The sequence below is a fragment of the Asterias rubens genome, unplaced genomic scaffold (assembly GCF_902459465.1).
Source record: "Asterias rubens unplaced genomic scaffold, eAstRub1.3, whole genome shotgun sequence".
NCBI lineage: Eukaryota > Metazoa > Echinodermata > Asteroidea > Forcipulatida > Asteriidae > Asterias > Asterias rubens.
The window spans coordinates 200,005-212,877 of NW_022985706.1; the positions used below are offsets into that span (position 1 = coordinate 200,005).

The 12,873-nt window shown below is 39.5% G+C and overlaps 1 protein-coding gene across 3 annotated transcripts; it reads left to right on the forward strand.

The window, feature by feature from the left end:
- The first annotated feature begins 45 nt into the window (after positions 1-45).
- Positions 46-12,413, forward strand: LOC117305867 (glucose-6-phosphate exchanger SLC37A4-like). Of its 3 annotated transcripts, none has more exons than XM_033790752.1 (10): positions 46-109; positions 1,904-2,091; positions 2,707-2,939; positions 3,785-3,920; positions 6,102-6,212; positions 7,254-7,418; positions 8,078-8,163; positions 8,678-8,791; positions 10,093-10,231; positions 10,782-12,413. In XM_033790752.1, exons 2-10 carry the CDS (start codon positions 1,950-1,952, stop codon positions 10,946-10,948), a joined length of 1,293 nt encoding a protein of 430 aa, XP_033646643.1. In that variant the 5' UTR covers positions 46-109; positions 1,904-1,949; the 3' UTR covers positions 10,949-12,413. The 3 variants fall into 3 exon arrangements, with proteins under 3 accessions (XP_033646643.1, XP_033646641.1, XP_033646642.1); XM_033790750.1 differs by having other exon boundaries at positions 64-214; XM_033790751.1 differs by having other exon boundaries at positions 64-204.
- The last annotated feature ends 460 nt before the right edge of the window (positions 12,414-12,873 follow it).

Sequence of the window (12,873 nt, forward strand, 5' to 3'; positions counted from 1 at the left end):
TGCCGTAACTTTATGAAGCTTCAAACTGTTGAGGGCGCCCTGCTACTTTAACTGTGTGTTTTATTTTTGGGAAATGGGCAAGTGCCGGTTTTTTTTCGCGAGTGGGTGGGTAAGTAATGTCATTAAAAGTGTTGTATTTTGGAGTTTGACACCGCTCGTCCGATTTGTGCAATGGTGATGCAATTCAACATTCCCAACATTCAAGTACTTGCCGGTTTGTATGCTTTACACGTGTCTTTAGATATGATTTCCCTCCCCTCGAGTTTACTTTGAAATTGAACTTTGCCTTGTCCTTTCTTCTGTAGTTTTTATTTTGTGTGACCTGTTTTTGCCGGTCTGAGCAAGGTTTGTAATAATTATTTTATTATAACAGCCGAGCATTGCTCCATGAGCTTATTCAGCTGGTATTTCGTGGTAGCTAAATAAATTAGTATAAAGCGTGCACTCAACACTCTTTGCAGTGCGGTATTACCAGCAGCAACTTGGTGATAAGTTAGAACAGTGGAGTGCAATATTATTTATTGGTAAGCAAGCAAGTTTACTGTTTTTGTACTATCTTTACCCTATAAAAATATAGTTGGATAGAGTATAGATGGGCCTAGTTAAATTATCCTTTTTGTGGTTTCTGTTTGTGCTGTTTTGCCCGCCTAAGGCTAAGCGCTTCTTGAGGAATGTTTATTCATATTATTGCGCATAACTATTCTGTTTTATCGCTATATAAATATTGTTTTATTATTATTATGGAAAAGTTTCCGTATGGCGCCACCACTTTTTCATTCGATATGAAATAATATAGTATCTAATTTACCTCAATGAGATATCCCTTTTTCTAAAAATGAGTGAAAGAGTGGTGGCGCCATACGGAAAGTTATCCATTATTATTGCTACAAAATACAATGTCTGTCTAGCTAGTGCGTCTGAGCAAAGGTTTGGAATAATTTTTATATAGCCGAGTGCCTCATTTGTTACTGGTGCTGGTACTGTAGTGGTAGCTACATTATCATGGTAGACCCCAGTATCTGATGGGGCGCTGTAGGCCCTACTCCTTTTCCGAAATTTTTTCATTATCGAAAATCATTAATACGACCGACAATTATCGGTACGATCGATAATGACAAAATGTCGCAAAAAAGGAGTCGGTGCCCTAGACCCAGTGACTGGGGCGCTAGATTCAGTTTTTCGAAATTTTGACATCTGGGTCTAACAGCGCCCCAGTTTTTACTGCATCTTTCATAATTATCAATATCATGCATGGATGGGCAAACACAACCCTCACTGTATTACCATACAAACTACATACGTACACCACCAGCAACTTTGTGAAACCAGGCATGCCAGAGAGGGTGAACTGAAACAGTGCAATAATCATATTCATAGAGCTGTTTAAGCAGAAAATATAGCTTTACAATTTTCTGCTTGGCAGAAATAAAAGCAGGACACCAGTAAATATAATAATTGTACAGTCACATGGTATTTTGACTCCATACAGATGCAGGACTTCAAAATCTTTTAAAGACCCTGGAGTCTTCTCACTTGCTGTATCTCAACATATGCATAAAATAACAAACCTGTGAAAATTTGAGCTCAATCAGTCATCGAAGTTGCGAGATAATAATGAAAGAAAAAACACCCTTGTCATACGAAGTCGTATGCTTTTAGATGCTTGATTTCGAGACCTCAAATTCTAAACTACAGGTCTCGAAATCAAATTCGTGGAAAATTACTTCTTTCTCGAAAACTACTCAATTTCAGAGGGAGCCGTTTCTCACAATGTTTTACACTATCAGTATCAACCTCTCCCCATTACTCGTTACCAAGTAAGGTTTTATGCTAAAAAAAATTTGAGTAGTTATCAATAGTGTCCACTGCCTTTAAATCAATTGTTCTCTTTCTTTTTCTTCAGGTGATTTTCGTTTCAGATAAAATTACTCTAACACTCTAGAGGGACCATGGCTTCCTACATGGTATGGCGGTCTTCGATTTACTCAACGCTATTCGTTGGGTACTTTCTCTACTACCTCAACAGAAAATCGTTTTCATTCCTGATGCCGTATGTTATCGAAGAGGAAGGAATGAACAAGAGTGAGCTTGGTGAGAAGTTTATCATTTTGTAAACAAAGACAGAGTAAAACAAAAATTATAGCTTCCCCTGATCGCTTCCTTTTTTTGAGGCAGCATGGATTTTAATTTTATTGTTTTTACAGTTCAAAATGAGATTTAAAAAACATACAATGTCAACTAATCCACCAGAAAAAAATATAGTACAAGTTGCAAGTCAGAACTTGGCCTGTGACGGTTACATGGTTACCTTTATTGCCTCTGTGAAGTATCAGGTCTGAAACTGCAAAACTTCAAGGGTTAACGAGGCAGAACATTTCAAGGGGCACCAAGGCAATGACCAGGAGTCTCTGTTGCCTTCGTGAAGTACCTTCCTCAGGCCTGTATGCTTCGTTTTTCGAAGGGCAAGGGCACCAATGCATTTTCTCCTTTGTAAAGGGCACCCTGATGAGGAATTTGTAAATTTCTACTGGAGCATTTGAAAGACACCAAGGGGGCATGGAGGCAGGTTGCCTGTTGCCTCCGTGAAGTATATCAGGCCTGAGTCCTGAGGACGGAACAAGGGGCATCAAGGCTATGACCGACCAGGAGCATGGAGGCTTTTGAAATGTCAGACCTGATCATTTATTCCGTTTCCCCTCTCTGCAGGTGCCATTACAAGTAGCATCTCACTAGCCTACACAATCAGTAAATTTGCCAGTGGTATCTTGTCGGACAAGCTCAGCGCTCGTGTCATGTTCTCCACTGGTCTCATGATCGCAAGTCTTCTCGTCCTTCAGTTTACCAGCTTCAACACCATGAACGCTTTCATGATCATTATGTTTCTCAACGGGCTGGCCCAAGGAGGGGGTTGGCCTGGCTGCTCCAAAATCTTAAAAAAGGTTGGTGAATATGGTTTAGATATAATAATGTAGCGTTCATGATAATTATGTTTCTCAACGGGCTAGCCCAAGGAGGAGGGTGGCCTGGCTGCTCCAAAATCTTTAAAAAGGTTGGTTAACATAGTTAAGATATAATAGATGACACTGCTCTGGAATTGCACTGGTCGTGGGTTCGAATCCCACGCGAGTAAAGTGCCTGTGATTTGTTTTCACAGAACTCTGGAAAGTACTGAGTATACAGTGCTAACATACATTGGTGTATATGGGTTAGAACCAAAATAAATATGGTAAAGATATAAACATGCAAAGTGTGTCTGGACCTAATGGAAATTTTTGCCTCGAATTCATTGGTTGGATGTTCCAGTGTATTAGGGGTGATAGCAATGTATTTCAGGTCTTGTTTGATGAAACCCTCATATCAGGGGCATGGAAATCTAATAGATCGCTTGCCAGGAGCTAGCTCACTAAACAAGTAATTTTTTAGGAATCCTTCTTTGATCCCTTCTATGCACATTTGTCCAAGGTGCTGTGGCGTGACATGCAGCCAATCAAACCAGGAACACTGAAAAGAACCCCTTCTCTTTTCAATGAGTGTAATCAATCAATCAATTAATCAATCAATTGATCAATCAGTGCACTGGGTTCTTTTACTGGAACAACGGCTTTACGCCTCATCCTCAGGATGAAGCAATAAGGGTGAAGTGTCTTGCTTTTAAAGGACACAAGTGTCACAACTTGGACTCGAACCCACACCCTGCTGATCAGAAACACAAGAGCTTGAATCCGGTGCTCTTTTCCGTTCGACACTAAAATTCATTGGTAAACTTATTATTTCTTTTGTGTAGTGGTTTCTACCGTCCGAATTGGGCCTCTGGTGGAGTGTTCTCTCTACAAGTGCTAACTTGGCTGGAGTGCTTGGACCAATTTGTCTCGCTGTGGTCGCAAAGGACTATGGATGGAGAGGTGCAATGAACGCAGGAGGTAAGGGTGTTGCTACAGTTGATTAGTGATGTTTGAAGCTTAAGAGGTGCAATGAATGCAGGAGGTAAGGGTGTTGCTACGGTTGATTAGTGATGTTTGAAGCTTAAGAGGTGCAATGAACGCAGGAGGTAAGGGTGTTGCTACAGTTGATTAGTGATGTTTGAAGCTTAAGAGGTGCAATGGACGCAGGAGGTAAGGGTGTTGCTACGGTTGATTAGTGATGTTTGAAGCTTAAGAGGTGCAATGAATGCAGGAGGTAAGGGTGTTGCTACAGTTGATTAGTGATGTTTGAAGCTTAAGAGGTGCAATGGACGCAGGAGGTAAGGGTGTTGCTACGGTTGATTAGTGATGTTTGAAGCTTAAGAGGTGCAATGAACGCAGGAGGTAAGGGTGTTGCTACGGTTGATTAGTGATGTTTGAAGCTTAAGAGGTGCAATGAATGCAGGAGGTAAGGGTGTTGCTACGGTTGATTAGTGATGTTTGAAGCTTAAGAGGTGCAATGAATGCAGGAGGTAAGGGTGTTGCTACGGTTGATTAGTGATGTTTGAAGCTTAAGAGGTGCAATGAATGCAGGAGGTAAGGGTGTTGCTACAGTTGATTAGTGATGTTTGAAGCTTAAGAGGTGCAATGAATGCAGGAGGTAAGGGTGTTGCTACAGTTGATTAGTGATGTTTGAAGCTTAAGAGGTGCAATGAACTCAGGAGGTAAGGGTGTTGCTACAGTTGATTAGTGATGTTTGAAGCTTAAGAGGTGCAATGAATGCAGGAGGTAAGGGTGTTGCTACAGTTGATTAGTGATGTTTGAAGCTTAAGAGGTGCAATGAATGCAGGAGGTAAGGGTGTTGCTACAGTTGATTAGTGATGTTTGAAGCTTAAGAGGTGCAATGAATGCAGGAGGTAAGGGTGTTGCTACAGTTGATTAGTGATGTTTGAAGCTTAAGAGGTGCAATGAACGCAGGAGGTAAGGGTGTTGCTACGGTTGATTAGTGATGTTTGAAGCTTAAGAGGTGCAAGGGACGCAGGAGGTAAGGGTGTTGCTACGGTTGATTAGTGATGTTTGAAGCTTAAGAGGTGCAATGGACGCAGGAGGTAAGGGTGTTGCTACAGTTGATTAGTGATGTTTGAAGCTTTGTACGGTGTGACTATAAGAACAAACCATAAATAAATATAAGCCACGACCCTTGCAATTCTAGAGCAGTGTCTTACCAACTAGACTACCGAGGTTGCCCGGTAGCTAGAGGCAGGTCGAATCCTATGTTTTGGCAGCGGGTATCGCAACGATATAAGAGATGTTAAATTTGCACCGGGGATAAAGAATATTAATTTTGTTTTTTTTACCCATGCACCGATGTGTGTTAGCACATTGCAAGGGTCGTGGGTTCGAATCCCACCCGAGTAACATGCCTGTGATATTTGTTCACAGGACTCGGGAAAGTACTGAGTATACAGTGCTAACACACATTGGTGTATAGGTAAAAACCAAAATTAACATAACTAAATAGCAAGGTTTTACATACAACCATGTATTAAATCTGCCGTCGATTTCACAAAGAGTTAGGACTCGTCTTATCTCGAGTTAGGACGAGTAACTCGTCCTAACTTAGGATTAATCTTAAGGTCTGCATGCTACAGTGCAGGGTTGGGACTCGTCCTAAGTCCTAAGATTAGTCTTAAGTTAGGAAGAGTTTTGTGAAATCGACGGCAGGGAGATAGGGGATGGACTAAAAAAAAATATATTCTCAGCCGTTCTTTATCAAAGTTTGCAGTTCAAAGTGGTATCAACCATTGAAATATTTCTCTTTGAAATAGAGCTATTTTTCGAGAAACTGAATCTGAAACCTAACTTAGAAAAACCCAGGTGATTTCGGTTGTTACAATGTATTTATCTTCTTCAGTCTTTAACTCATACAACTTTTTTTTAAATTACTACTAAAAATAACATTCAGGCAGCCCAACAGTGCCATAGCAAAGCCATTCTGACATGTTACCCCATGTTAACGCGAGGTTTATAAAAGACTTTGAAATTTGCCTCCACTTTTGTAAGGACTCTATTGGAAAATGCCTACATCACAGAACTTTATTTGACATTCTGGCCCCTCTTGAAAGTTATCATTCATTTTTTTCCAGAACCATTTTATAAAATTGTTTTGATAACTCCCTCGTTTGGTTTGACTCTACTCAGCAATATTAGGTATTGTGTGGGCTGTCGTGTCGTTCTTGATGATCAAAAATTCTCCAGAGGATGTGGGCCTACAAACCCTGACTGATAAAGATTCACAGAATAATAAAGTTGGTAAGTACATCAGTTATGTTTATTCCTACAAAGCGTTATTTAAAAGGCACTGGACACTTTTGGTAATTACTCAAAATTGGTATTAGCTCAAAAACTTACTTGGTAACGAGCAATGGAGAGCTGTTGATAGAAAAATGAGAAATTACTCCCTCTGAAGTGACATTTTTTTTTTAGGAAAAAACGTAATTTCTCGCTGTAGTATTTGAATCTGACAAAGAATTCAGGCATCTGAAAGCACAGAAATTTGTGTAACAATTTTGTTTTAGATTTGTTATTTTATGTGGGATACACCACAATGGGGGACAATGTGTGCAGGATTTGGCTGAAATTTAATGTGATTTGCCTTTGAAAAGTACTGAGTGTATACAGTGCATAATACACATTCTTGGGAGTGTTGTGGCCGAGCAGATAAGAGCATCGGACTCAAGTTCAGGGCCCAATTTCATAGTGCTGCTTAGCGGCCGATTTTTTGCTTACTTTGCGATTTCTATTTCATAGCACTGCAAACCGTAAGCACACGAAAAGGCATGCTAACCTTCCGATGCTTACCGCACGAAAATAAATGACGTCACAATGCAAATCCACGGTAAACACGCTATATGGCCGCCCAATTTTTCTGCTAACCTGTGAAATATGCTAAGGCTTGAGCAAATTTTTCTGCTACAGTAAGCACGCAAATTTGCTAACCGTTAAGCAGCGCTATGAAATTGGGCCCTGGTGGTTCATCAGGATTTGGGTTCAAATCCCGGTCGTGACACTTGTGTCCTTGAGCGAGACACTTAACCATTGCTTCTCTCCACCCAGGGATAAATGGTTACCTGTGAGGGCAGAGATGGTCTATGTGAATGATTAGCTTGGGAGCGCGGTAACTCGCAGCACTGGCTGTATACTCCCCAGTGAGCTGAGATGGTTTAAGGAATGATTTAAGGGGCCAGTGACCAGGGGTAATAATGTCGGGCTGTGATAAAGCGCTATATGAAAATTTATTATTATTTGTGGAAAAGTAAAAACAAAGTTATGTTTGTTTTTAATCGTTGATAGGACCTGCCAAGGTGCAAAGTTCTGCTACAACCCGTGACATCATCGCAAGCCCATTTCTTTGGATTGTGAGCATATTATTCTTACTAAATGCCCATATATCCTATGGCATCATGGACTGGGGACAGCTATTTCTTATACAGGAAGTAGGATTCGACAACACAGTTGGTGAGTTGGCAATCCTTGCAGTTGTTTTAAATACGTAATGTCTCGGGCTATAGTCCTTTTCAAATCCACTGTTTTGTGTTTTTATTCTGCTTGCCTACGGTTCCAGCTTGGTGTCTATTCACCCATTTGTAGTTGTTATCTGTAAAATAGTTGTAATATAAACTTTCACACTGGAACCCACTTCCCCAAAGTCCGTGATCCTGACTCAAAAGCATACTTGCTTGCCTGACTTTTTTCAAACTTTATTTTATTTCAATCTATATCTACCATTGCAAGCTAACAAAAAGGATGGATAAAGATTTGATAACAACTAAAACGCAAACTATTAATAAATCAAAAAACACAGAATAACTAGTAAGCTCTGCAGCCAATTTCACGAAACGCTGAGATTAATCCTATCTCGAGTTAATTATAGGACGAGTTAGAATGGGTACTATGCGTCCTTACGTGTATGGATACGGAACTTAACTCATCCTAAAGTCCTAAGATTAATCCTTAGTTAGGAAGAGTTTGGTGAAATCGACGGCTGTATTGTTGGTGGGCTGAAATGTTAAGATTTATTTTGAATTTTGAGATTGAAATTGGACGATGTATAAGGCCCTTTTTGCATAAGAGAGCGTGCAAAAATAACTTCTTTCTTTTCCTTTTTATCCCCTCAGGGAGTGCCTTTATGAGTTCTTATTCCATCGGGGCGATTGTAGGAAGCATAGCGTCTGGCTATGTCACTGATAAACTTATTGCCAGGGTAAATTTATTATTATTCCCAATATACATGTAAGATTCAATTAAGTCTCATTTATGATACCGGGGGACTCATATTATCGTGGGTGACTTTGACAGGAAACTGAAAGATAATTTGTATCTGTTTTGTCAGTAACGACACTCCACATGTATTTGTGATTTTAAAGTGTCAATACCGGGACTCAAACCCAACACTCTGCTGCGAACAGAAACACCAGAACTCCAGTGCACTTGACACCTCAGCTACGACACTCAACATTGTTATTTTAAATGTGCAAAGACCGGGACTTGAACCTGCACTCTGCTGAACCGAAACACCAGAGCACGAGTCCAGTGCGCTTTCCGCTCAGTAACGACACTCCACATGTATTTGTGATTTCAAAGTGTCAAGACCGGGACTCAAACCCACATTCTGCGGCGAACAGAAACACCAGAACTCCAGTGCACTTGACACCTCAGCTACGACACTCCACCATAGATGTAATTATAATTTGGATTTCTTATTTTCTTTCCCACAGGCAAGCAAACAATCTAAAGGGAGCCCTCGATTTATATGGTTCCTCATCATGGAGGCTGTCAATCTACTTTTTATACACATGTTCAGGACTGAGGTTAATTTGGAAACGAGTCAGGTAACAGAAACTAAGAGTTATTTTCATTTCATTTTTTTAAAATAAAAATATCTATGTTATGAGAACTGTTTGTCAATGCATAATTTTTTATTAGTCATTTAATAAGGACACAATTTTCAAGACATGACCTGGCAATGATTCGAACCAAACATTCAAACAGACTTTGATTCTTGATATCAGTGCAAGCTGGGTTACTTTATCTATCATGGATGATATTGAATGGTCAGACAGTAGGAGGGTTGACTATAAACCGTGTATGCATTCACAACATGATATCATATTGCATGCTGGCATCATTCAAAAGAACAGTGGATGATATTGAATGGTCAGACAGTAGGAGGGTTGACTATAAACCGTGTATGCATTCACAACATGATATCATATTGCATGCTGGCATCATTCAAAGGAACAGTGGATGATATTGAATGGTCAGACAGTAGGAGGGTTGACTATAAACCGTGTATGCATTCACAACATGATATCATATTGCATGCTGGCATCATTCAAAAGTACAGTGGATGATATTGAATGGTCAGACAGTAGGAGGGTTGACTATAAACCATGTATGCATTCACAACATGATATCATATTGCATGCTGGCATCATTCAAAAGTACAGTGGATGATATTGAATGGTCAGGCAGTAGGAGGGTTGACTATAAACCGTGTATGCATTCACAACATGATATCATATTGCATGCTGGCATCATTCAAAAGAACAGTGGATGATATTGAATGGTCAGACAGTAGGAGGGTTGACTATAAACCGTGTATGCATTCACAACATGATATCATATTGCATGCTGGCATCATTCAAAAGTACAGTGGATGATATTGAATGGTCAAATAGTAGGAGGGTTGACTATAAACCGTGTATGCATTCACAACATGATATCATATTGCATGCTGGCATCATTCAAAAGAACAGTGGATGATATTGAATGGTCAGACAGTAGGAGGGTTGACTATAAACCGTGTATGCATTCACAACATGATATCATATTGCATGCTGGCATCATTCAAAAGAACAGTGAATGATATTGAATGGTCAGACAGTAGGAGGGTTGACTATAAACCGTGTATGCATTCACAACATGATATCATATTGCATGCTGGCATCGTTCAAAAGAACAGTGGATGATATTGAAAGGTCAGACAGTAGGAGGGTTGACTATAGTGTGTATGCATTCACAACATGATTGTAGGATGGCATAGTTTATCTTTCATTCCAAACCACAGTGGATAATATTGAATGGTCAAATAGTAGGAGGGTTAACACAGCTTCCCATTATTGTTTTTTAGGTATTCCTTCTGCTGATCAGTTTTGTGATGGGTGTATGTCAGTACAGCTGCTTCTCTGTGTATGGTGTTGTAGCCATTGAGAATGCTCCAGCTCACCTCTCCGGTACCTCGCATGCTTTTGCTGGCATGGCTTGCAATGGTAGGTATTTTTTTATTTGTTTATGAGTGATCGCCTATCATCAGAAGGCTTTAGGATTAGCAGCCACATGTTCTAGTTTCTGCAGTTTGTAAACAAGTGTACCCCCTGGCACTGTGAACTTCTCCCATGTTTTCTCCGACATCCCAATTGACACAAGGTACTTTAACAGCAGGTAAAAAACCTTGTCCTGGGACGGTACTTATCCACTGGTTAACCTGGCGGACTAAGTGTGACAAGGTCTTGATTAAAACTGCACAGATTTGTTGTCCTTCTATTTGTTTTCAAAAGACTCTGGGAAGTGTACAGAGCTTGTATGTTTGGTTTGCTGTAACACCATGTGTGTATCTACTTGCTAGGTAGATTACATGTTCTTTTGAGAACTTGTACAAATGTATACCCAGCGAGGAAGTAGACACACACACATGGTGTTACCGCAAACTAAATATGTATTGATACCTCACCATGCAATGCCTTAAATCCCATGTACAGAGCTTTAACACACATTTATAGGTTGATCTGCAAGATTTGATATCTTTTTGTTTTCTCTTAGTTGGCGTCCTGTTGGCAGGGTTTCCCTTAACCTACCTCGCTGAGATGTACAACTGGGGAGTCGTTCTGATGTATCTGGAAATCATGTCCCTGGCGAGTGTATTTCTTCTGATCGTAACGAGGAATGCCGACGCCAGGATTGGAAAATCGGCGAAGAAGCTGGAGTAAGGAGCTCAACAGATATGATAACTTCACGAGGAGTCGATAATGGGAGGCATTTAAAAGCCTCCATTACCCAGGGGCCAATTTCATAGAGCTGCTTGAAGAGAAAATAATAAAATTGCTTAGCAAGTTTCTGCTTAGCACATTTACAGGAGAGCTCCATCAAGCTCCACAAAATGAGTTGACATTTGACCTCAGCATTTTCTGTGTTCTATATTGTATTCCTATGTATGGAACCATCCATGGTTGAACAGACCAAAGAATACTGTTTACATGTTCTTCAAAGCAGTGGGGTGCCGTGCATGTCAACTTTTTAATTTAACAATTGCCAAAAATGAATATTGCAATTTTTTTCAGAATAATATTTTTAATCACTGCCTTTTTCTAAATGAAATAAATCGGATTAAACTGGTGCCAATGAGTGTTAGTGTAACAAGCAAGAGGATCAAAACTTGGATGCTGCATTAAGTGTTTGCGTCAATGTTTATGCTGTACTAGTTTAAATAATAACAAGAATAATAAATAGTGTTTGTAAAGCGCCTTTTACAAAAGTTACAAAGCGATGTACAGAAACTACGAATAAACACAAATAATAATAACTTAGCTTAGCATAAGAATAAATGAGTTTTTAACATGGCTTTGAAGGATTTAAGGGATGAAGCCTGATGGATGTAAAGAGGTACATTGTTTCAATTAGGGTTTTAATTAACTTTTTCAATATTAAAAAAAAAAATCCAAAATGACCAGAGAACAGCAATTGCATAATTTTCTTGTTTTTAAAACTACCTAGGCCTACATGCCTCTGCATATTTTTAAGAGAATTGTGAGAGAATCGTAAGTTCCTGTACTTTAGAGGAGGTTTCTGAACAGTACACATGTATAGAAATGATGATGAAGATGATCAAGCTTAAGACGAAACTATAAATAAATAGTGAACTTGCGGGTACAACCATGTAAATCTCTTATGAGTGAGTGTTCGCTCTGAAAAGAGCCGGTATGGTCTCAATGTCTTGAACAGTAGGCCTATACTCTGCTCGTCTTCAGGAAAACAGAGTGGAATGTACTGTTCGAATCGTCAAGACCAAAGCGGCTCTTTTGAGCGAACACTCACTCATAAGAGATTTACATACGGTTGTACCAGCAAGTTCACTATATTTATTCATAGTTTCTTCTTATTTCTCCACACCATGCAAAGCTTCGAACAATACTTATGATCAAGCTTTGATACTTTAACAGTTACTACAAAACGTACATGTACATGTCTATGTATTCATCTTTTTGAAAATCATGTGTACATCTTTTGATTTCATAGACCTTACGTTATATTAAGTTCTGGTTATTTGTTTAATTGATCTTTACGCTGCGGCAGTGTATGTCTTCCACTTCTCAGCGTAACGGCTTTTTCTTGTGCCATAGAAAACTGAAATCACTGTTTAAAGACATAAAACCTTTCTCGGTGACAAGTAATGGGGAGAGGTTGATGGTATAACACATCGTGAGAAACGGCTCCCTCTGAAGTGCCATAGTTTTCGAGAAAGAAGTAATTTTCCACGAATTTGATTTCGAGACCTCAGATTTAGAACTTGAGGTCTCGAAATCAACCATCTAAACGCATGGTTGTTTTTTTCTTTCATTATTATCTCGCAAGTTCGTTGACCAATTGAGCTCAAATTTTCACAGGTTTGTTATATTTTATACATAATGTTGAGATACACCAACTTTGAAGGCTAGTCTTTGACAATTACCAATAGTGTCCACTGCCTTTAATAGACCTTGCGTTATATTTAGTTCTGGTTATTTGTTTGATTGATCTTAAGCTGCCACAGTGTATGTCTTCCACTTCTCAGCGTAACAGCTTTTTCTTGCGCCATAGAAAACTGAAATCACTGCTTTAAAGTTCCCATCTTCTCCAGCAAACTTGGACCCCTAAT

Coding starts and splice junctions, on each gene's coding strand:
- LOC117305867 (XM_033790752.1), top strand. CDS start 1,950: ATGGCTTCCTACATGGTATGGCGGTCTTCGATTTACTCAACGCTATTC. Junction 3,921..6,101: donor AGGTGCAATGAACGCAGGAG/GTAAGGGTGTTG, acceptor GACTCTACTCAG/CAATATTAGGTATTGTGTGG. Junction 8,792..10,092: donor TTAATTTGGAAACGAGTCAG/GTAACAGAAACT, acceptor ATTGTTTTTTAG/GTATTCCTTCTGCTGATCAG.